General features: G+C 36.7%; 3 protein-coding genes across 3 annotated transcripts; 1 reads left to right on the top strand and 2 right to left on the bottom strand.

Annotated features, from left to right (window-relative positions):
* Positions 1-1,161: 1,161 nt before the first annotated feature.
* Positions 1,162-1,802, bottom strand: LOC109242026. The gene is made up of 3 exons (XM_019408851.1): positions 1,737-1,802; positions 1,470-1,679; positions 1,162-1,341 (listed from the first exon to the last, which is right to left on the bottom strand). Exons 1-3 carry the CDS (start codon positions 1,800-1,802, stop codon positions 1,162-1,164), a joined length of 456 nt encoding a protein of 151 aa, XP_019264396.1.
* A 4,688-nt stretch (positions 1,803-6,490) lies between these two features.
* On the top strand, positions 6,491-12,258 carry LOC109242037 (ultraviolet-B receptor UVR8). Its single transcript, XM_019408861.1, has 5 exons — positions 6,491-6,694; positions 6,790-6,969; positions 10,335-10,370; positions 10,516-10,631; positions 10,707-12,258. The coding sequence occupies exons 1-5, from the start codon at positions 6,607-6,609 to the stop codon at positions 12,003-12,005; spliced, it is 1,719 nt and encodes a 572-aa protein (XP_019264406.1). The 5' UTR covers positions 6,491-6,606; the 3' UTR covers positions 12,006-12,258.
* Positions 12,259-12,897: 639 nt separating this feature from the next.
* Positions 12,898-23,944, bottom strand: LOC109242036 (nuclear pore complex protein NUP85). The gene is made up of 19 exons (XM_019408860.1): positions 23,380-23,944; positions 21,114-21,216; positions 20,905-21,015; positions 20,708-20,791; positions 20,245-20,316; positions 20,063-20,119; positions 18,810-18,929; positions 18,541-18,741; positions 18,282-18,392; positions 18,160-18,197; positions 17,895-18,051; positions 17,094-17,195; positions 16,901-16,957; positions 16,584-16,730; positions 15,708-15,778; positions 15,516-15,603; positions 15,155-15,211; positions 13,545-13,768; positions 12,898-13,460 (listed from the first exon to the last, which is right to left on the bottom strand). Exons 1-18 carry the CDS (start codon positions 23,766-23,768, stop codon positions 13,574-13,576), a joined length of 2,160 nt encoding a protein of 719 aa, XP_019264405.1. The 5' UTR covers positions 23,769-23,944; the 3' UTR covers positions 12,898-13,460; positions 13,545-13,573.

Genomic DNA, 23,944 nt, shown 5'->3' with positions numbered 1-23,944 from the left:
TGTATAGGCCCACATATATCACCCTGTATACGTTCCAGAAATGCAGGGGATTCAATCCCAACTTTAGCTGTTGATGGTTTAATAACCAATTTTCCTTGAGAACAAGAAGCACAAGAGAATTCCTTAAATTGAAGAATCTTCTTGTTCTTCAATGTGTGCCCATTTGAATTCTCTATTATTCTGCGCATCATGTTAGAAGCGGGATGGCCCAACCGGTCATGCCAAATGATAAAATCATTAGAAGTAGTAAACCTTTTGTTTACTATGGCATGTGATTCAACCACACCAATGTTTGTGTGGTACAACCCAGAAGAAAATACGGGTAATTTTTCGTGCACATATTTTTTCCCCACTTTTATTGTAGTAATATAAAGGTATTCAACCTTTCCTTTGTTTGATGTCTTAACATGGTAGCCATTTTGGCGAATAGCTTTGAAACTCAACAAGTTTCTTTGAGACTTACTACAATACAATGCATTATCAATAGTTAATATCATTCCTCCGGGTAGTAATAAGGCCGCTCTTCCAGAGCCCTCAATCAACTTTGTACTACCAGATATTGTATTAACATAGGTCTTTTTCATAACCAAATAAGAAAAAGAATTCTTTTCTCTTAATATTTTGTGAGTTATAGCACTATCCAAAAGACATAAATCTTCATTACTCATCTTGGATCCAATTGAATACTGGAAAATTTTAATTTCTTCATAAAAAAAATAAAAATACATCATGATAAATACGAAAAAACTAACATCATCTTCAACTTCCAAATGAGTAAGATCATCGAGGCCTTGAAAATCATCATCATTCAAAGCAAGATTTGCCTGGGCATTGTCATCATTTTTGTTTGAAAGCCCTGCCTCAAAATCATTTTTAAAGATCAAGTAAGACTCCACTGGGGCATTAGCAGAAGATGCTCCAACATTATTTGCCTTTCTTTTGATGGAGTTTTGATAAAGCCTGACAAAATGCTCAGGTGCACGACATTCAATTTTCCAATGACCTTTCATGCCACAGCGGTGGCAGTTACCGCTTTTTCCTCTTGAAGGATTGTTTTGAGAACCCATATTATTCTCTCGTTTGCCATGACCACCACGATGAAGACCATTATATCGTCTCTTACCATTGCCATGCCAATGTACATTCATGTGGCCATGATTATTATTCTGTGTTTTTTTCAGACTTATCACGTTTGGCTGCCATATTCGCTTCAGGAAGGGGAGCTGACCCTGTAGGACGAGCTTCATGATTTTTCAGCAAAAGGGTATTATGTTGCTCAGCCACCAGAAGGCATGAGATCAATTCAGAATACTTTTTAAAATCCCTTTCACTGTATTGCTGCTGTAATACCATATTTGAGGCATGAAAAGTTGTAAGAGTCTTTTCCAACAAATCTTCATCATTCATAACATCCCCACACATTTTAATTGGGAAGTTATTCGAAATACAGCAGAGTTATACTCACTTACGGTCTTAAAATCTTGCAACCGTAGGTGCATCCACTCATATCGAGCCCTTGGCAATACCGTAGCCTTAAGGTGATCATACCTTTCCTTCAGGCCAGTCCACAATTCAAGTGGATCTTTCACTGTCAAATATTCAACCTTCACACCTTCATCCAAATGATGACGAAGGAAAATCATGGCCTTCGCTTTGTCTTGGCTTGATGCCTCATTACCCTGAGTAATGGTGTTACCAAGGCCTTTAGCTGCTAACTAAATCTCGGCATCGAGAACCCATGATAGGTAATTCTTTCCAGAAATGTCAAGTGCTACAAACTCAAGCTTTGACAAATTCGACATAGTAAAAACTATCAATGATGATAAATAATTAGAAATCATTAGGATAATAGCGTAAAGAATCTTAAAAATCGACATGATATCAAATTTGTGATCTATATACACTAAAGTGATAATTCCATAGAAAAGAATACTATTTGTTTCTTCAAATTATTAGTCTATCTTTGATGTTAACTAGAACAAAATTTTCTTCTAACTTTAACACAATTTTCAAATATCGAACAACATAAGATAAGTATTCTTCTCTCAATTAATTTTATTAACATAAAAATTAGCAACTTTCACATGACAATCATAAAAATAACTTAAAATAAAGAAAAATAGAATTCTTTATTTTTACTCATATCTAGAGATGTGAGAAATTATAAAACTGCATATTAAAGATACTAATCATGAAATTAAAATATACAACGAAGAAAATAAAATGAACAAATATACCTGAACAACGAAAAGAGCTCAACTTCGTGCTGATAACGTATTAAACAAATGTAGCTCAAAGTAACAATGTAAAACAAGAAGATAAGTAAAATAAGAGAAGAAGAGATAACTTTATTATTTCATCAAATGTTCAAGTGTATCCCATATCACATTCCATGCCTCTATTTATACTATTACATAGAAGGTTATAAAATAATTGTCTTAAACATGACATTAACAATTGAGATCATGGGGGAAAATCATGGGGAGGGGTTATGAAGGTGTGGGAGTTACAATCATAATAGTGATGAGTAGTGGGAGGTTATTTACATCCTGGGTGAAAGTAGTCGCTACTAGAAATCCGGTAATTAGCGACCAAAAAAATCGACCAACTTTGGTCGGTTATGGCCAATTACCGACCAAAATGCGACCAAATACGCTTGGACGGTATTTTGGTGGTCGCTTTAGTATACCGACCAAAGTTGGTCGGAAATTACCTACCAACGTTGGTCGGTAAATTAAATTCAAAAAAAAAATATAGCAAAAAAAACCGACCAAAGTTGGTCGGTATTTTAATTATGTAATCAAAAGATTCACCGTCTGGGAATCGAACCGGGGTGTGTATTGTGGCAGGATACTATTCTACCACTAGACCATTGGTGCATTTTGTTTTAAGATTGTCTTTTTTATTTATTTATATTCTTTAATTGTATTTTCGCACGAAAATAACCGACCAAAGTTGGTCGGTTTTATTAAAAAAGTAAAATTACCGACCAAAGTTGGTCAGTTTTCTAAAATGACCGGCCGAATTTACCGACCAAAGTTGGTCGGTCTTTTTAATATTAATTTTTATTTATTTTAATTGCAAAAACCGACCAAAGTTGGCCGGTTTCTTAAAAAATAAATTTCGCGGGACTCAAAAATAGTTTCCCGCATTTTTGCGCCAAAGAAAACCGACCAAAGTTGGTCGGTTTCGTAAAAAAAAAATTAAAAATTAAAATATTTTGAAAAACCGACCAAACTTTGGTCGGTTTTTAGCCGGTTTTTTTACTGACCAAAGTTGGTCGATTTTTCTTGGTCAGTTTTTGCCGAATTTCTAGTAGTGAGTGAGAGTATGGACATCCACATTTACTAAAGATTTATAACAAAAAGATCTTTGTAGCATCATTTTCTTTTCAAATTATAAAGGGCTATATTCAACCATTTCCTCATAAATATACTTATAATTAGGTGTGAAAAAAGATCTTTTAATATATTTTGTGAACTTATTCATTGCAGGATTGGCAACATGTGAAATTTTGCACGATACAAAGAAGTAAGCTACTTGTTTCTTGAGAATAAGTAGTAAACATAGTTGACTAGCCCTTTCAAATACTATCGTATAATAATTAATATAACGATTAACGAGTAGTAAAGAATTCATAATTACTTTGTTTGTTTTCTTAATAGCCATATCAAACTAAGAGTAGACAAATAAATCGAGGGTGATGGAATCTATTATTTCATTTGAAGTACCTCTCAAAACAGTTCTCAATTCCAAATTTCTACTTCATTTTATAAGTTAAATATGAAAAAAGGCAGAATAATTTTGCATGTCAAAGCACCAACCTAATCTAGTTAGCAAACCATGATGGGTCACCATACCATTGCTCAAGTATTTGCCTACTTTTATGACGTGACTGCTATTTTATCCGATCCGTTCTTACAGTCAGATGTCATATTATTGGATTAATTTGGCCAAGTTTCCAAATTCTGATAGTCACTACTTGATAGGTCATCGTAGGGGTGTACAAATTAAAGCAAACCGACAAACCGCACCAACCCGACAATTCGAGTCAAACCGAGAAAAAAAAAACCCGACTATTGGTTTGATTTGCTTTGGTTGGGTGTTCGAAAAAAAAAAAAACCCGACCATAATTGGTTTGGTTTGGTTTTAACTAAAGAAAGTCAAACCGAAACCAAACCAACCCGACATTACATATATATAAATTTTAGATATATTTAATATATAAATATACTTATTGTGATGTAATTTACAAATATTTTTTAAACTTTTTCATAATTTTATCTTTTAAAGTATTATTTCAAGGTTGAACTTAGAACTTTTGAATGTTCCAATAAGTTTTATAACCATTAATATTAGTAACTTAAATAATGCTAAACAAAGCTCAAACCAAAATCAAATCAATATTAATGCTAACAAAAGACATTCAATTAATACTACGAACGACAATGTATTGAATATCTATTTTTTGTTTTGCAATAATTTAGATAAAAATGCAAAACCTATTTTTATTTTTTCTTTAGCGTTTACTCATGTAATTAATATTCTCTTATTAGTCTACTTATTTTAGCATGACTTAGTACTTTTAGATTATGTTTATTTTTATTATGGCTTTTTAATTAGCAATATTTATATTACATAATTTTATTGTCTTTATCGTTGAATATTTTAGGATAATGCCATGATACATCTCATATTTTGTATTATTTTCTTGGAAAATACCTTATATAATTGTATCTTACTAGGATTAAAGAAATATTTTGAGCACAAATTTTGTGCTACGAAGATTTTACCGAGAAAAACCCCGAAAAAACCCGAATAACCCAAAAAACCAAGAAAATCCGAGATTGAAAAACCCGAGTTTTATTGGTTTGGTTTGGTCTTTAGATTTAATAACCCAACACAATTGATTTGGTTTGATAATTGCAAAATCCGAACCAACCCGACCTATGTACACCCCTAGGTCATCATCTATACAATTGCTACTTACATTAATATATCTTGTTTCTTAACCAAAAATTACAGTAACTACTCTCCATTATTCTAGTAAAAAAATAATTCTAGCTTTTAAATAAGAAAAGAAAAAGGAGAGAAACAAATTAGACAGAAGGAGAATCCCGTACGTCTTTATCTTTATAAGAATTGTGATCAAATTTGACTATCTTACCTCAACCCTAAATTCAATCAATTATCGCATAGAAAATTACATTGTTATTCAATCTTGCCAGTCAAAAGATAACTTCTGTCAATAATTAAATATTCTAAATTCCTTAAATAACATGATCCTTATCTGTTATTCTTTTATTTTGCTTCTCCTTTTCTTTTAAAAAAAAAAAACCACTTTTGTCCTAAACCTTTTTACAGCAGCTGATTAATTAGCAAATACGTTATAACTGAGATATTGTATATAAACTCTGAATAAAAGAAAAGTAAGATTTGATTGGACAAATTCTTGTGACTCTTCAGACCGTGACCTCTCTTGATATCAGCTCGTGTCACTTAGACAAAATGTTTAACATAACATTAATATAAAAGGAGACGACATTATAATAAAAAAAAAATAATTAAAAAAAAATTGAAGGAAAGTTCTTTGAGAATTGAACAATAACTTACCACAAGCAGAGGTGTATGCGACGTGGAATATAAATTTAAGGTAAAAATTTATTAATAACACATAGTAGGTCTGAACATATAATTTTAAAAATATAATATGTTCAATATTAAAAACCTTAAAGATTGAACTTATAAAATTTAAATTTTGAATTTTCTTAACCCCACAATAGTTTTAATTCTGCATGCTAAATTTTCTTATCATTAGAGCCATTATTTCTTCTTCGTTTCTCCCATATCATGCCTAAATTGAGGACACTTCATTAAAAAGAGAAAAAATAACTAAGAAAATAAAATAATTACCAAACAAAAATATTTGTCATGGGACTTGAAAAATAAATGGTATCCTTGGCCATCAGTTCCATTTTCATATGACTTTTTACAAATTTCCTAGTTTTATGTCAGATCATTCAGAAATTTTTATTTTCTTATATTCAAATTATAAAAAATTATTAAATTATTTCCTGCCATATTTGTCTGACTCCAAGTTAGAAAATATCAGAATTTTTACACATATAGGAGTATTATATTAAAGAGGTACTCCTTCCGGTCCACTATAAGCGACTAATTTGCCTTGGGCACACCCATTACGGAAATACTAAATTCTAGACAGAAATAATTGGTGTGATTAAACTACCCTTAATTAAATGTTGCAGCATAATTTAATATGAGGAATAAAAGATTTTTTAGGGATACGTACGTAAGGGTAATTTTGAAAAAATAAATTAAACTTTTTCTTGATTATATAAATGAATACTTATTTTAATTCAAAATAAAAATTAAATTGATCACTTATTATGGAGCTAAATATTTGTGATTTAGTTTAAAACTTATAGTAGTATAAAATAATAATTTGAGTCATATAAATATTTGGAGGGATGGGAGTAATCAGTAATAGCAGTAGAGTAGCAGATATCATTGCCCAAAATTCAGAGATAAAAACAGTTTGAACATATGTGAGTACATTTCCCTTTCCACTTCACCGGAAGAAAAGAAATGGCGGAATCAGAAGCAGAATCGGGCAACTTGTTTGCCAAAATCATAGCAACTGCCGCCGGCGAAGCTCATACTCTTGCTCTCACTGGTAACTTAAACAATCTTTAAATTTAACACTTTTATTCTTCAGTAATATATATATATATTTATCTGAAATCTGTGTTATAATTTGCAAATGGATAGCAAATGGGGATGTGTATGCTTGGGGTAGAGGAACATTCGGCCGACTTGGTACCGGTTCAGAAGCTGACCAGTTATTCCCGGTTCGAATCGACTTTGAACCGGCTGATTCTGATGGAGACAAAAAGAGGGTCAAGATTGTTGGTATTGCTGCTGGTGCTTATCACAGTCTCGCTGTTGCAGGTAATTACTCATTTTCTCCTTTTATTATATTAGATAGTTAAGTTATATTATTTCAGTTTTTTTCTCAAACATTCTCTTTTTTTTCTTTCTTTCTGCAAAGTTCAAACATTTTCCCTATTACAATTAAATTCAGTTTAATTTGTTGACATATCCCACATAGACAAAGTTTCGATTAGTTCCAAAAAGTATTTTAATTTGGCAGTGAAATCTTGAAGTTCATCTGTCACTATTTTGAAAATGAATTTTGTGGTTGTCAAGAGCTTCTTGTGCAATTCCCTTTTTTTTGGCTTTCCCTTTTGCTTTTTCTTTCAGAATAGTTAAGTTGCTCTATAAAATGTATATATATGCGGGAGGATAAAAAAATTTGAACGGTGTGGGTTCTGAATTGAGAGTGTTGTTCTAAATACATACACACACACACAAAATACTTGTTTTTAACACAAGCACACATAGAGAATCAAGCCTATAGCCGTCAGTTCTATTGAACCTGTTGAACCCATAGTGGATCAACAACAACAAACCCAAACCCATTGTAATACCACTAATGGGGTCTGGGAAGGGTAGATTGTATGCAGACCTTACCTCTATCTTAAGAAGGTAGAGAGGCTATTTTCGGAAGACCCTCGGCTTAGGAACTCGTGGATCCACTATTGTATATATGACCTAGTGTTACCACAATTCATTAATCCACTAGTGTATGAGATGTGGTCGTTCCATAAGCAGTTTGAAGCACTGAATTTTACATATCAAATTATTGTATTTATCTTTTGCAATACAATTTAGTAGCAACTTTTGTCGTAGAATCCACCCCGGTGATGGATGCGTTAACACACCATATTCAAGGGGAGGTGCCATGGTGCATGCTATTCGCCAATGACATAGTTCTGATTGATGAGTCGCGAGCCGGTGTTAACGAGACACTGGAGGTTTGGAGACAGGCTCTTGAGTATAAGGGTTTCAAGCTCAGGACGAAGACAGAATACCTGGAGTGTAAGTTTAGCGCTGAGCCGGGGGAAGTAGGCGTGGATGTGAGGCTTGAATCACAGGTCATCCCAAGTAGAGGTAGCTTCAAGTACCTTGGGTCGGTTATCCAGGGGGGAGGGGAGATCGACGAGGATGTCACACGCCGTATTGGAGTAGGATGGATGAAGTGGAGGTTAGCATCTGGGGTCCTGTGTGACAAGAGAGTGCCACCGATACTCAAAGGTAAGTTCTATAAAGCGGTGGTTAGACCGGCCATGATGTATGGGGTTGAGTGTTGGGCTGTTAAGAACTCACATATCCAGAAGATGAAAGTAGCAAAAATGAGGATGTTGAGGTGGATGTGTGGGCACACTAGGATGGATAAGATTAGGAATGATGATATTCGGGAGGAGGTGCACGTAGCTCCCATTGATGACAAGATGCGGGAAGCGAGGCTCAGATGGTTTGGGCATGTTAGGAGGAGAAGCCCGGAAGCTCCGGTAAGGAGGTGTGAGCGGCTGGTTGTGGAGGGCACAAGGAGAGGTAGAGGGCGGCCTAAGAAGTATTGGGGAGAGGTGATCAGGCAGGATATGGTGAGGCTTCAGATTCCCGAGGACATGACACTTGATAGGAAGATGTGGAGGTCAAGCATGGGCGAAGCCACACTTTGTTTAGGGTGGTCAATTGACCACCCTTTGCCGGAAAATTACATTGCGTATATATGTAAAATATTAAGTTTTAGAGGTACATAACATATATTGAACACCCTTTGTCTGTTTTGTTTTTTACTTAGTTCAAGTTTGAACACCCTTGAGTAAATTCCTGGCTTCGCCACTGAGGTCGAGTATTAGAGTTCTAGGTTAGGAGGTAGTTGATTCTTACCTTACTTCGTACCTTTGTGAGACTAGGTTGGTAGGGTTTTTGTCTAAGACAGATAGTGGCAACGTTATGCATTACTATTTCGCTTTTCAGTCATGACCTATTTACTAGCTATCGTTTTTGCTTTACTTTGCATCTTTCTTCTGGATTTCATGTTGTTCCTAATTTGCCTATGATTTCTATGGTGATACTAATATTGTCTCCTTTTGTCTTTTTTGTTTTCTTGAGCCGAGAGTCTTTCGGAAACAGTCTCTCTACCCCTTCGGGTAGGGGTAAGGTCTGCGTACACACTACCCTCCCCAGACCCCACTAGTGGGATTTTACTGGATTGTTGTTGTTGTTGTTTTGTCGTAGAATCCACACTTAATGGAAGCTTATCGTGATTCTGACGAACTTTTTTCTTCGATTTTTATTTTTATTTTTAAGCCTTTTGAGTCTTTTACAACAACAACAACAACAATATACCCAGTATAATCTCACATAGTGGGGTCTGGGGAGGGTAGTGTGTACGCAGACCTCTTTTGAGTCTTTTCTATCTTAGAAAATACATTACTCCCTTTTTCCCATTTTATGTGATGTAGTTTGTCTAAGCATGGAGTTGAAGAAAGAAAAAAGACTTTTGAAACTTGTGGTCTCAGATAAGCTATACATATCGGTGTGCCTATAAATCATCTCATTAAGGGTAAAATGAGAAGTTTAAAGTTAAATTCTTTCTAAATATAGAAAAGTATCATTTTTTCTGGACAGACTAAAATAGAAAATGCATCACATAAAACGGGACAGGAGGAGAACTATCTCAAGCTCTCTTCAATGAATATTATATTTCACCTAGAGAAGCCTTGTCTACTGAATTGTGTTTTTAGATTAGGTAGGAAACTGCAAATTCACTTGTGTTCCACAAAATTGAAAAGACCTACATATTAGGTAATTTGGTATGGCCTATGACCCCTATTGGAGGATTCAACCACCACAGTTCACTCCTCTTTTAAGGTCAAACTAAGCGTGGATAATTCGAAATCAGATCTTGTCATAGTGAAGATAAGGTGATCTTAATTGAAGTAACACCAGAGGATGCTTCCTGTTGTGTTTAGAATGACTAGAGCAGTCAAGGAAAAAGGAATAGGGAAACACAGTTTTTGGCTCTCAAGTGTCTTGCTGTTTGCAATGATTCCCTATCATTGTTTTCGGCAGCTACCAGCAGGTAGGATCTCTGTGAATGCTCAACAGTAGTATAGTGAGGGATTGAGAGCATTTATATTATAAGTGATAATTTTCTTAGAACACTTTGCCCTGATCTTCTGATTATTTGCTTGCTTCTTCCAAAATGCTAAAATTGTGGAACCATAAGATTTGTGCTAATATGGAAGGCAACAATAAGATTCAGGTCATTGCAATTTGGCTTATTAAGAACACTGATACTAACAAGAGAAATAGTGCTGTTTACAAGGAAAATTGTTAATCTATCATGATTTCCCAGACACCATTTTCCTTTTATTTTATTTGGCATTTCTTTGTTTTTGCAGATGATGGATCAGTATGGGGCTGGGGATACAATGTCTGTATCCTTGAGAGGATTCCTTTGCAATTACATCGCACTTTATAGTTTATATGGTGACCATTCAGTATTATTAGCTTTAACGTATTGAATTTGCAATTATCTTGTGCATGTGTTATTAATCATTCTTTTCCTTGACTTTTAAATGGATGGACAACTTGGTTTCAATGGAGAAAATTCTTTGGTTCCTCATTTATTGGAGGGATTCCTTGAGTTAGGTTCTCCTAATTCATCAGCTAGTGGCTCAGAGAGAAAGAAACTGATGGTAAGAAACAAGTTGATCAATTTAAAGAAGAAACAGGTTGATGACAGTGGTTAATCTTTCTGTTTTCTCCTGTAGATTTCTTCAGTTAAAGGTGGTGGAATGATGTCAGCGGCAATAGACAATCTTGGATCTCTATGGCTGTGGGGAAACTTTCCTGAACCACAGAAAAGCAAGTCTACTGAAAATGAATTCTCTCTTACTAGCAGTTGTAATCCAATACCTGTCTGGAATTTCCATGGACACACAGTTGTTAAGGTGGCATGTGGAAATGAGCATGTTGTCGCATTAGTCACTGCTGGGGAAGGTTACAAAGGGAGTAATCTTGTTTGTTATTCTTGGGGTGGCAACAGCCACGGGCAGTTAGGTTTGGGAGATAGGGAGAGCAGACAGTATCCTGAAGTTATTGAGCCCTTTAATTCAGTATTCCCTTGGTCAGTGTATGAGGTATCATGTGGCGCTTTCCACACAGCTTTACTAGCTCAGAGAAGTCCAAGTGACATGTTAGAGAGTGTATGCTGGACATTTGGCCTGGGAGATAATGGGCAATTAGGTCAAGGGACAACCCAAAGTCTTTTATCTCCTGAACCAGTGAAAGAGTTACCGCGGAGTGCATTTCTCATTTCTGTTGACTGTGGTTTATTTCACACCAGTGTTGTCTCATCTGCTGGAGATGTGTGGTCATGGGGAATGGAGAAAGGCCTTGGTCTATGTCCTGAAGCAAGTTATAGTGGAGGTGATGCAGGTGATGCAATTTATCCTCTGTTGATTCCCTGTGTTGGGCGATATGGGCCGAAATTTCCAGAACCTGTTCAAGTTGCCTGCGGTGCAGCCCATACCATTCTTCTGGCAGATGCTGGCTATAAGATGTGGTCTTGGGGTAGAGGATGGAGTGGTGTCCTTGGAAATGGCAAGATGATCGATTGCTACTCTCCAACTATGGCACTGTGGCCACCTCTAGATGCAGATTTTAGAGGGCAGAGTTTAAAGGATGGTGACGATATAAGTAGTAAAGAAAAGAAACCTGAAGATGTGATAGAATTGGAGAAGAAACTGTCTATGGCAGCGGAGGATGTAAGGCTTCTTCAATCTAAGCTGTCGCTAATGGAAAGGTATGCTAGCATTCTTCATGGTGCCATCTTTGGAAAACCTTTTGAAGAGCAAGATATGCCAGCTTCTTTACGGAGTGGAGGTTCATTTGACATCGCGAAGGAGTGGGAAAACATGTTGGAGGCCTCGGATCGTGGAAAGCTTGCTCGATTGGAGATGTTTTATCGTAGTATGCTAGCCGGTATCAAAGATAAGCTGTTGAAAAAAAGGATTCAGGAGATCTTTTTGGAGTGTCAGAGTCCTCTGCCTTCAGAATCTAGTCAATGAAACAAGTAATGCAGAATGCTTGGGTTTCAAATTTAAGTTTACCTCATCTTGTATCACGTATTTATTTGGTTGTGCATATCCAAATTGTAATACAAAATGCTTTCATAGATATTTTACTTATCCAAATAATGATATGTAAAACAAAGAGTTGAAAAGTAGTTCTAAATTATAGATGAACTTCTTGATGATTGTAATAAGTTAACTTAAAGTGATGTGGTTTTGTTGGTATAATTTCAATGTCTTGGCTCTTTCACATTTCAGTATAGAAAGAACTATCTAGCAAGCTATTTTAGCCTTCTACCTTGGAGCAGCCAAACGAGTAAGCTACAAGTTTGAATCTAGATATATGCTTAAATCCCATCCATTTTTCACCTTGGAGCAACCAAAACGAGTTCTACACTGCATAAGAGGAGACATTGGCTTATGGTATCTAGTAGTGTAGAAGGAAGAATTGACAGAGACGAAGAAGTCCTCATTAATGTCTTCTTAAAGTACTATTGGGTGCATTTGAAGAAAATCAAAAGTGAATACAAGGCTAACTTACAACAGCCACGTAGTATATTAGCAAAATCTATATATATTTTTATTAGGCAGTTGAAAGTAAGTAATGTCAAACGACAGAAGTTGACAATTGAAATGGACACAATAAACCAAATTGTGTCAATTCACACTGATAAATGCGTATTCTGTGAATATTATTTCCTCAATTTCCAGGTCCATTAGTATGAGGATCATAATAACGATATAAATGGCCAAAAAACATATAGAACATGCTTATAACAAATTAGCCAATCACACTAAATCCGGATTTATATTGTCCCATTCTAGGAGCAGAGGTGGGTGGAAAATCAATGCCAATTCCGTCATGTAAGGCATACTTTTGCAGTCTTCATTGAGCATGTAGCAGTTTTTTCAATCTTATAAACACCAGTCCAACCAGGAACACTGACATTAATTTTTATATTCAGAGTTCTATCATAGGGAATAAATCAATCTCAACAATTTTAAACCAGGCAACAGGCAGGGGTTTTGGTGGTCGTTTACAAAGGCATATACATAGATAACCCCACTCCCCTGTTCCCCATCCCAAAACAAAATTTAAAAAAAAGGATCCCTAAGTAGGAGCAGCGGAGCAGAAAAACAAGAAACCTTATACTAATACAGTCATCTTCACTCTTGTCAAGCCACGGTTAGTCTCCCATAGCCTGAAGCTCTCCACATCCAAATGCTTCTTGTCTATACCAACTGATTAGCTGTCTACTAAGCTCTGCAACATGTAGGTGACACAAGTGGCTCAGATCGGGCTGTACCATTCACAATGTAGTGCCAGCACACATGTAGCTCTTCGAGTCAGCATTTCCAGTAAAGAAAACAGATAACAAAATGGAACAGTTGCAGTTTCATGATTTCTGCTGCAAGCAGTGACACAAGGTTCCGCACCATTTTGAAAATTAACTGCACTCCCGGAACAGACTATTAACACAGGAAAGAGGAGATAATATAACACTTGAGGCATCTTGAAAAGATCTAACTGGTCACCTCTCAAGCAAGAAACAGGGGCAACAAAGTCACTCTTCAAGGATTGCACGACCCAGGTTAGTGGCAAGTGCCAGTCTGACAGAGCTCAAGGAATCAGATGGCAAGTCAGCTTCAACAAAGTCTGGCCTCAATCTTGCCATGGACAACTCTTGCAGTTTATTCAAGAGAAGCTGAGTTTGAGAGACATTAAGCAAAGGTCGCTCCTGCCAGTTTAACAATTTCAACTGCACAGGAAGAAAAGGAGGTAAAGTAATGATGTCAAAAATGAAACATGCACCAGCTATTAATAACATATATATCTGAAAGCATGTTTAACTTTTGGCCTTGACTTAATTTAACAGATCGCCAACCCCCTCCTCACCACCACATGTACCCATTTTCCAACAGCTGTGGTATACTGTTAACTGAAAGACTTTAGCAGAAGTGCCTGCACAGCATATTAGCTTTTCTAGTTTGATATGAACTAAGATTCATGTTTTAAGACACAAGGAAAAAGAGCAGTTTTTTAACACATACCCACAGACCAGCCTTTCTTTTTCTTTTTTAAATTAAGCAAGAATTTAGCGTCTGAGCGGGAGCTAATATAAACTACATGAAGCATTGCTCAAAACTAAAAAGAAATAAGAAGCTACAGGATACTAACAAAATGAAAACAAAAAGAAAAGAAAAGAGAGATTACACATCTGAATATTTACTAGCAACCAGAGGCAGATCCAAGACGTACACTTGTTGGCTTGACCTTTAAAACCTTATCATTGAACCTATTGCACTTTTACTAGAGACCAGAGGCAGATCCAAGATGTACACTTGTTGGCTTTGACCTTTAAAATCTTATCATTGAACCTATTGCACTTTTCGAATTATGGGTTTGGAATTTAGTATCTAATTTGATATGAACTAAGATTCATGTTTTAAGACACAAGGAAAAGGAGCATTTTTAACACATACCCACAGACCAGCCTTTCTTTTCTTTTTCTTTTTTAAATTAAGCAAGAATTTAGCACCTGAGCGGGAGCTAAGTAATATAAAACCGCATGAAGCATTGCTCAAAGTAAAAGAAATAAGAAGCTACAGGAAACTAATAACTGAAAACAAAAAGAAAAGAAAAGAGAGATTACACATCTGAATATTTACAAGCAATCAGAGGCAGATCCAAGATTTAAGCTTGATAGCTTCGACCTTTAAAATCTTAGCATTGAACATATTGCACTTTTCGAATTATGGCTATGGAATTTAACATTTGTGAAAATTTTAATAACATTTACATAGTTATATACTCTGTCGAAAATGCTGGGTTTGGTTAAACCCGTAGCAAACATGCTACATCTGCTTCCGCTAGCAATCTAGATCCCGCTCATTAACATCATCTCCATTCCTGTCAACCTTTTTAATTGGCTTAAGAAGTCAACATATTATACAACAATTAACAACTTTAGTTGGCCAAACATCCGCATAAAGATGGTATATTGAATCTTAGATCTTTTAATTATGAGGTTCCTACCTTATATTGTTATGACCTATTTGGCTATTCCATGATTCTGAAAAGCAAAATAGTTCACTCTGGCAAGTTGAGCAAAGAACTAAATGCAATAAACAGATAAGGTACTTACTGAATCATATAGAAGAGGTAACCAAAAGCGTTGAGGCGTGGAAGGATTTTTCATGAGCTGCAGAGTAAATAACAAAATATTGAGTCCGATGCGGCAGAAGAAAAGGTTCTTTTTCAGGTAATAGAGATACTTGCACCTACCCTGGCAACTATTTCAATCGAACCTACACAACATTCAGGCTGCCGGGTTTCATAAACAAATTCTGTTAATTTATTTTCAGTTTCTTATGATAGACACTCAAGTGTAAATCTTGTCAATCAGCAAGGCCTCAATCACAAATGCGAAATTTTATACACCCACAAACTAAATTTTACATCACTCTAATGTTAATCTGCAGTATTATAAAAGCCATCGAACATACAGAGACGAGAGCTTCAGCTGCATTACGAGCACCATCAGTGGGTGTATCACCATGAACCTGCAGCAGGGATCTCCTAAAATCCCTGTACCTGTGCAGCAGTAACCGTAAAAATTTCAAAGATCTGAAACACTTTGAAACTGTATATACAGGTGCCATCCATGATTCAAAGAGGGTCAAGTATTAAGCAATTACTTGTTCAGAAACTCAAGACCGCCAGCAGTTCTAGGCTCAGAACCCAGCAACTCTATGAGACCTTCCCATTGCTGCACGGAAAGAATAATAGAATGATCAAAGAGAATAAGCCAGCTAAATCTATGAGAAAAGAGATGCTGTTTCAGAACCAAACTACTAGACTTCGTCTTAGAGCAAATATCTCAGACACAGCAATCAAATACATGATAATCAAAATAGAGATAACTGTAGTGGAGAACAAATTCTACCAAATTTTACTAGATCAGCCGACAAGCTATTTTCAGGCTATTTTCCGTCTGCAGTATTTCTTTTTCTCTTTTAGCTGGGGGCTGGATTCACTTTAACCCAGATCCTAAGAAAGAACAAGCTTAGCAAGATTGGACTTTTAGCATTTTGAGGTGTCTAACATTACATGAATCACATCCGAACAATATTCAAGGGCTTCTCCACCATATTCTACCACCAACATTGCTTAAGCTGCTCAATCAAGCAAAAAATGCCTGGTCAAGCTTGCCTACCAGCATCTATACATGTGCAAGTGGTGTACCCACATTTGGCATAAGAAAGGTTCTAAATTTCTTCTAGACCTCAATCTCACCCATTAGATAGCATGCTCTTCATAATGCACATACTCGGATAACTGGGAATATATAGATACGTAAACCTGCCTGCAAAGTACTTAAAACAGTTAAATCATCTATCAAACCAGCACACAAAAGAATGTATTCGTTTTGGGGAAAAGAAATAAGACAGAAACACTCAGCATACATAACATATAAAAAATTCAATTTACAGACAGAAACATTAACACAGTTGCACAAGTATTAAGAAAATATGTGACAAGACACTCAACCACAATAACTGAGTAGTAACAACCTTGAATCCTTCATCAGAAACTGACTTCCCCACGAAATCAAATAACTGTTTGGCAATTCTGTTTAAACGAAATTCATCTCGAGCTTGCTGCAGCCAAAAGACACCAGAGCCTTTTCTCCCATGTTTCCAGTGATGCATACCAGCAATCTAATGAAAAGTATGAGATAAATGAAGCACTTATAGGTTCAAAGTAATCACAAAATTCAAATAGATGCCATTACAGGGGAATCGCATCAGAGTACCCATATTACTGTGCTTAATAAAGGACTACACCTTAGAAATTAAAGATAGTCAATGTGAATAATATCATGACATACCCTCATTATGTTTGAACTTATGGTGTCAAGTTCATACAGCCGGCAGATCTCTATACTCTGCATCGAAAAGCAATATAACCAAGCAAGCATCAATAAGGAACCTCTAGATTGAAACGAGGCTGTAGAGCAGGATTTTTTAGAGCAAAGTCATGAGGGTGAGTGACCAACAGAAAAGACACCCCAGAAGCTGTACCTTTAACAGAATTTGACTATGCTGTACAGGCTGCTTGTAAAGCAAATTCTCCAATAATCCAATCCCTTGTTTTATGCATGAAGTCAAGTATATTGGAGTAATCTGGAGGAAAGTGAGCAAAACAAAGATCCAAAACATATGAGTAGAAGAACCAAATATAAACTGAAGTTTTCAGAAACCGGTATTGCACTTCTCCACAGATTGATAAGTATACAGGTTCAGCAAAAGCAGCTTATAAAAATTCCATGATGTATCCAAACTTTACAAGGCAGTTAATAGGTAAAAACTCTCCAGCATCTAGATAACCATCATTTCAAGGTTCAATTGTAATTGTAAATATAGGTCGTCTCCATCCAGAAACATTAAAGTTCTATTTTCCTATATGTTTTGGGGACATACAATGTACCCATGTCGAATCTCACTCATGTCTTTTATTTCCTTTATTAGGATGAAAACTGAACCTTACACATGTACAGGAAGATAAAATGAAGATTTAAGTAATAGTCCATCCATTTCAATTAATGTGGCAGAGTTTGACTGCGCACGGAGTTTAAGAAAAAAAGACTTTTGGATCTTGTGGTCTTAAACATTGCCGTGAGATCTCTGTTTCGCTATAAAAGCATGCTATTAGGGGTAGAATGGGAAGTATAAAGTAAGAAAATTTTCCAAACATGGAAAGGTTTTATTCTGTTTGAAACGGACTAATAAGGAAATAATGCCACATAAAATGGATCGGAGGGAGTAGTACATAAGTACAAGTATATCAGGCATTCATTTGCTCAAGCTTGCATCCACACATACTTGCCATGTGAACGCATGAGAAGACAGAACTTGTGCATATACAAGTTTATGGAGCTCTTCTATGCTGATTCCCCCCAGTTTGGACCGCTCTTCATGCAAAAGAATTTCCGCATGAGTGCTCCCAGCTGTCAACAACTCTACAGCATGTGCCATCATCCTTGAGAGGTGAAAAAAAGAACTTGCATCAGATGAATTAGACAGAACAAAATCCTTCAGTGCTCAAGCCACCCAAAAAGAATACATAGAAAGAGAAGGTTTAACAAACCATGGGCCAAATGATCTTGAGCACTCTGCTAGAACAACCTAAAACGATAAGACATGCTCATGAGTTCTGCACTAATTTTAAACATGAACTAAAATTATAACTAGTTCTTTAGAGTGGCTCACCTCAGTATTTTCTCCAAGAATGCCAAGTACAAGACCAAACAGCTTATGGGGGCTGGAAATTGGTTTTAATTGCATGCACTTCTGAGCTAAATTGTACATGCTCTCTAGACCCTACACAACAAAAAATAGAATGTGTATTTTAAGTGCAAATGCAACAGCAACAGAATCGTCTTGCTCTCTACTTTTGGATGATTGTGCAACAAAGTGACTCAACCCAAGTGACCTTAGATGTTTAGGTCAATCTGAAAAAGGAACTGACCGCAGTAAATGGCCTAACGTACAAGAAATGGGATATAAAAAGCTCCATCCAGTTGAAAGTTGCATTTGATAGAACACTAGGATTTCCCAACATGATCTGGATCAAATTTTTTAGCCCTTCTCTAGTCTGCTGGTGATCACATTGAAGCCAGTACGAACTGCAGTCCAGTTTAGTCATTTGTGCCCTCCACTTCTCCCAAGCCTAACAGGAAAAAGGCATTAAATGTTGTCCAGTAACGGCCACTGATCATTAGCAAAGGCCTAAATTACCTTCATGAAATCAGGCTTGGTTTTGTAACACTCTCCTAAATTTTCTTCTCTCAGATTAGGACGCATTCTAGGCATCTTGGATATAAGGACAGCAACTGCTTCAACCAGTCCATTCTCTGTCTTTTAAGAGCAAAAATCAAACAGGTTAAAAAGAAAAACAGGAAAGCTGTAATCCTAGTTCAGAACCCTTTTTTGGGGGAAGGGTAACTTCAGAAACTATCTGGTAAATGAAAATAAATAATTTTCATAGCTGCCATTCCCGGGGGCTTCAGTCACCAGCTCCTCCATCATCAGGTGACCAATTACCTAGATTTAGCCTGATGATATTACTGTCACTTGCACCAACAAATTAAAGCTTCCTCAACACAATTATAGAGAGTCCTCTACCCACAGAGACTCATTACCTGTAATCATCTTAACTTAAACAGTTCCAGATCAAAATTATAACGTCGTAATCATCATAACTTAAATAGTTCCTACTCAAACTTATATTGTCATCATTCCATCAAAAAAAATTATAATGCCGTCCTGACTCGATGCTAAAGATGAGGGGTTAAAGGGTGGATAAAAGTGTCTCAAGCTGTTTTTCTTATAACCGTGGTGTCCGGGCCGGATTGCGCACACCTAGACTAATTCCACCGGGTACGTGCTACCTCCAACCAGCACAGATACCGGGTAAAACTGTCCACCAAGGCTTAGACAGATGGAAAGAAATCACCTTAGTGTTTCTTGCCTCCGCTAGGAGTTGAACCTGAGACCTCATTGTTCTCATTGACCACTAGGCAACATATGCCAAATAAAAGCTAACGAAAGCATAATGTGACACAAAAAGAATAAGCAAATCCACTTTATCATCCTAAATAGCACCGCATCCTATAACTAGATCTCTCAGGCCAAAAAAGCAAATTGATTCAAGCAAAGAGTTATGGACTTTGAAATTAATAGAAAAGGTAAAAGGACTAATAAGGTGTCAAAGCTCTGAAAAGACAACTCATTAGTCCATGATTAGGTATATCATATATACGGAAAAGGCAAGAACTGTTCCCAAGTTCTTCATCAAAAAGAACTGTTCCCAAGTTCTTCATCAGAAAGAACTGTTCCCAAGTTAACTGATGTACAGGTCATTTACCGAGAGACAGGTAGGTACAGAATATGATGTTATGAGAATACTCGAGGTTGAGTTAAAGTATGCTACACAGCCACTGATCATAAGTTCAAAACAAAAATTGGCAGGTTAAGTTCAAAATTCTTACCTCGCGACTAGCTAACTGATCAAAACGGTAAGAGCCATGCAAGCGCAGCAATTTTGCCTGTAAAATTGGCAACTATAGACTTATGTATGCTCCTTAAACAAAATCCTGATATAAATTACAAGCAACAAAACTCGAATGCACACTTCTGATGGTTGATATCCATCCAAAAATGATATGCTTACCACAGTTCCCAGCCAGCCAATTGACAATGCTGATGCTATTGCTTCCCAGTAGTTAGGATCTTCTTCAACAACCTGTGATGAGCAAATTAAGTGGAAATGAGCATAGAAAGATGGAATGGCTACGCCTCCCGTCATAGTATAACTATCCTAATTTCTATTTTGTATTGTGCCAAAATCCACTTCCTAAAAGTAATTTTAGTTACACAAATGATTATCTTTTGAATATCCTACCCATGAAAGAAGTATCACTCTGCCACTTTTCATTAAAGAAAGTTTAAATTTTTCAAATGGTAATATCCACTCTACTTTTGGACTCATTCCTGTTTAAATACAATTAAATTTTAATTTCTACATTTATATCCATATCCAGTCAACATATAATACCTAAATTCTGACTAATAATTTATCACTCGATAGGTCCAATGAATGTAAAGTTCACAGGGAAATCAATTGACAACAACACCTGTACGCCAGCAAGTTCCTGCTGAAAATCCACAAGCTTTGAATGAATAGTGGGTACAGTTCCCGAGAATAAAGGATCGTAGTCCTGTTGAATGAAACGTGCATTAAGTTGGAAGAATGGTATATCTCCACAGAGTATGAGATCTGACATCTGTCAGAGAAAATCAAGGAAACTTGCATAAAATAGAAAAAACATACAGCTAACCAATCTAGCAAACGTTCAGGAATCCAGGATTGTGATTGCTTGTCTACATAAAATATCTCCAGAAGCTCCCACGCGGCTTTCAAACACATCGGCTCTGCAGTTTCCTAACATGCACAGACAGCCACCAGATAAATACTATAGCTAAGCTGAGAGTCTGCATACATCCAAAACAAATGTGTGATGACAATTGACAATTACTCACGTTTACTACCGACTTGGGATCTTCAATAATTGATCTAGGAGGTGATTTTCGATCACTGAGCAGAGAATTTATCTCTTTGCTGTACTCTATGACATGCTCCCACCTGATTTTACACCGAAAATGCAACAGCTGTCAACAAGTGACCCAATGAAAGGACACATCCACTCAAGCCGTTATAGTGCTGATTAAAACTCTCTCAGGTCTCTAATAGAGAAATGAACTTCAAGCTTATGTGACATGGAACTCTTCTGTTGTAGTAGGGGAGAAAATAGATCCTCTGGACCTCTAACTTTTTTGATAAGGATAAATCCTCTGTTTTTCAGCATCAAAATTTTTCAAAATTGCATCACGAGCAATTGGATTGGGAAAAAATCCTGGAAGTTGGCAAGTATATACAAATGAACAAGAGGCCTAGATGTCAATGAAGTGGGTTGAGAACCATGAGGTCTCAGGATCGAATCCCAATCCTTGCTAGTGGGAGATAGCAGGTACCCCGCGAAATTAGTCTAGGTGCACACAAGCTGGTCCGGACACCGTGGTTATAGAAAAAATGCAAGGAAAGAAATTGTATTCTTTTCCTCTCTTTTTTAAGTGTGAAGTGAAACAGTCCAAAACAGAGCTTAGAGTTTACTAAAGCAAAGAGCCGTGAAGAAACATTTAGTCAATCACCTCTTAGGTGGTGTGACATGATTTACTTCTAGAAGATAAGACTTATCTCTGCATAGGTTCCTACCAGGAATCATTGAAAAGCAAGCGCAATATAGTCCCCAGCTTTACAACTTCTTATACTAACACATGCTCCACACTAAAAGTTCAGTTCACTCGAACGCAGGCAGCCATTAAGGAAAGCAACTATCGGATATTTGGTTTTAACTGGTTGCCTCACCCACGTTAATCACAGACGTCCTCTGTCCCATTTTATACAACATCATTACTATTCATAGAGCCAAACAACTGTTTATTTGACAATGATTCTTTCATTTTCTAAATATTTTTAGTTTTCAAAATTGTGACTTAAAGTATATTTTATGTAGTTCTCAGATAAATAAATCCAATTTTCAAAAGAAAAAGGAGATCAACTCCCAAACTTCAAAAAATTGACCCATCACATCATTCATATATGACCTAACTACCTAAGGAGTCCTGCAAATCCTATACAGAAGGTTTCAGCCACAGGCCCACCACTGCCAAAAACTTGCCTAAATATCTCATTCAGGGTAGGAGACAGAAGCAAGGTTAGTTCTCAGGTAACATGTGATGCAAAAGTACATGTTGAGGATCACACTTCCAAGCATCTGCCGAGTTTTGTGCCAAAAAGAGATAGAAGTCTAGAAAGCTCCGAGTTTACACGACGGGAGTGTGCTTTGGGATCTTACACTTAGAAGGAACTTTCATGATGGGGAGATCAGCAGAATTTCACAGTCTGCTTGAAACGATAAACAAACCTTACCAATAAGATCTAGAAAGGACTCTTTAAGGTAGAAGAAGGTGGATAATTCGCAGTAAAAACTACATCAAGCTGCTAGCCAGAGGGAAGTCGGGCATCTCTCATCAGTCAATTTGGTTCCTAGTGTGCCAATAAAGGTGTACCTTTTTGTTGGTTGGCAGTGAAGGAAGCAACTCTAACAGGTGAAAATCTAAGCGAAAGAAGGATTACATCAGTTAGCTAGTGCTTCGTGTCTATTCGAAGAAGACATGGCTCATTACAACTGCATTGTCAGGTAAATTCACGTGTGTAATAGGAGATTATGAGATGGTTTCAGTTACAATGAACCATATCATGCACTATGAAAAATGCTCCGTTTAGCTAGACTTTTAGAAGATGGACGAGAAGAACACAGGGGGTGGAATGTTGCTCCATTAGAACTTATGTGAATTGCATGGAAAAAGAAAAACAGGAGGGCTTAAAAGAGTTTGATTTCATACATATGCTTTTTTGGTGCACCCATGAGATTCCTATTCGTACAGAAGATTGGGTATCTTTGGTAGAGAATCAAATCCTTTTGCGGTTCTCTTTTTTTGGTATACCTCTTATATAAAGGAGCTTTTCCATTATAAATGAAATTCATTTTACTTGATAACAAATTATAAATTGCATAAACATTCAGAAAACACAAGTATCACGCAGTTAGTCTTCCTCAATCCTCTGTAACTAATTCCAAAGTTAAATTTTTTTGCTTTTTTATAAACTACATTTTAAATCCAGACACGTATCACAATATAGAGTGCATTTGGTATAGAGCTAAATTAAGTTACACAATTTTACCACTGTGCCTTGTAAGGAGGGTTATCCAACGACATAGCAGACAGAGAATGTTTGCGGCTCTGAAGAAGCGCGAAAGGAGTGACGGAACCGTAAGCTATTCTCCTCCATCTTGCGGCATCAACTTCCTCATCTCCGCTGTTACTCAGCTTCACCTCCACCACTCTACCGCCGCCACCCTCGCGGCCGTCTACGTCTGTCGCCGTGTCCAACTGAGGTTTCCCGAGAACTGAGACTTGGAGAGTGTTGCCACGCGCCCAGGAAATGGAGAGTCGATGAATCGGGGATTTGAGACCGTGATGGAGAGGATAGATGACCGCCGGGTGATTTTCCGGCTCCGACGAGACTGGGACCATTGCAAGGTCGTCGGACTCTGACGTCAGACCTGGCATTTCGCCGGATTGTCTGTCGCCCTAGTATGAATGTTTCACCAAGTGCTATTTTCTTGCGTATCTAGGGTTTTAGAAAGGGGTTTATGGCAAAGCGAGGGAATGAGAGTTCCTAATTGTTTTTTAAATCCAGATTTATAAGTACCAAATGAAACTCTCTCAAACTGAGCCAAAAAATG

The sequence above is a fragment of the Nicotiana attenuata genome, unplaced genomic scaffold (genome assembly GCF_001879085.1).
Source record: "Nicotiana attenuata strain UT unplaced genomic scaffold, NIATTr2, whole genome shotgun sequence".
Classification (NCBI taxonomy): domain Eukaryota; kingdom Viridiplantae; phylum Streptophyta; class Magnoliopsida; order Solanales; family Solanaceae; genus Nicotiana; species Nicotiana attenuata.
This window is presented reverse-complemented; position numbering and strand designations above follow the sequence as displayed.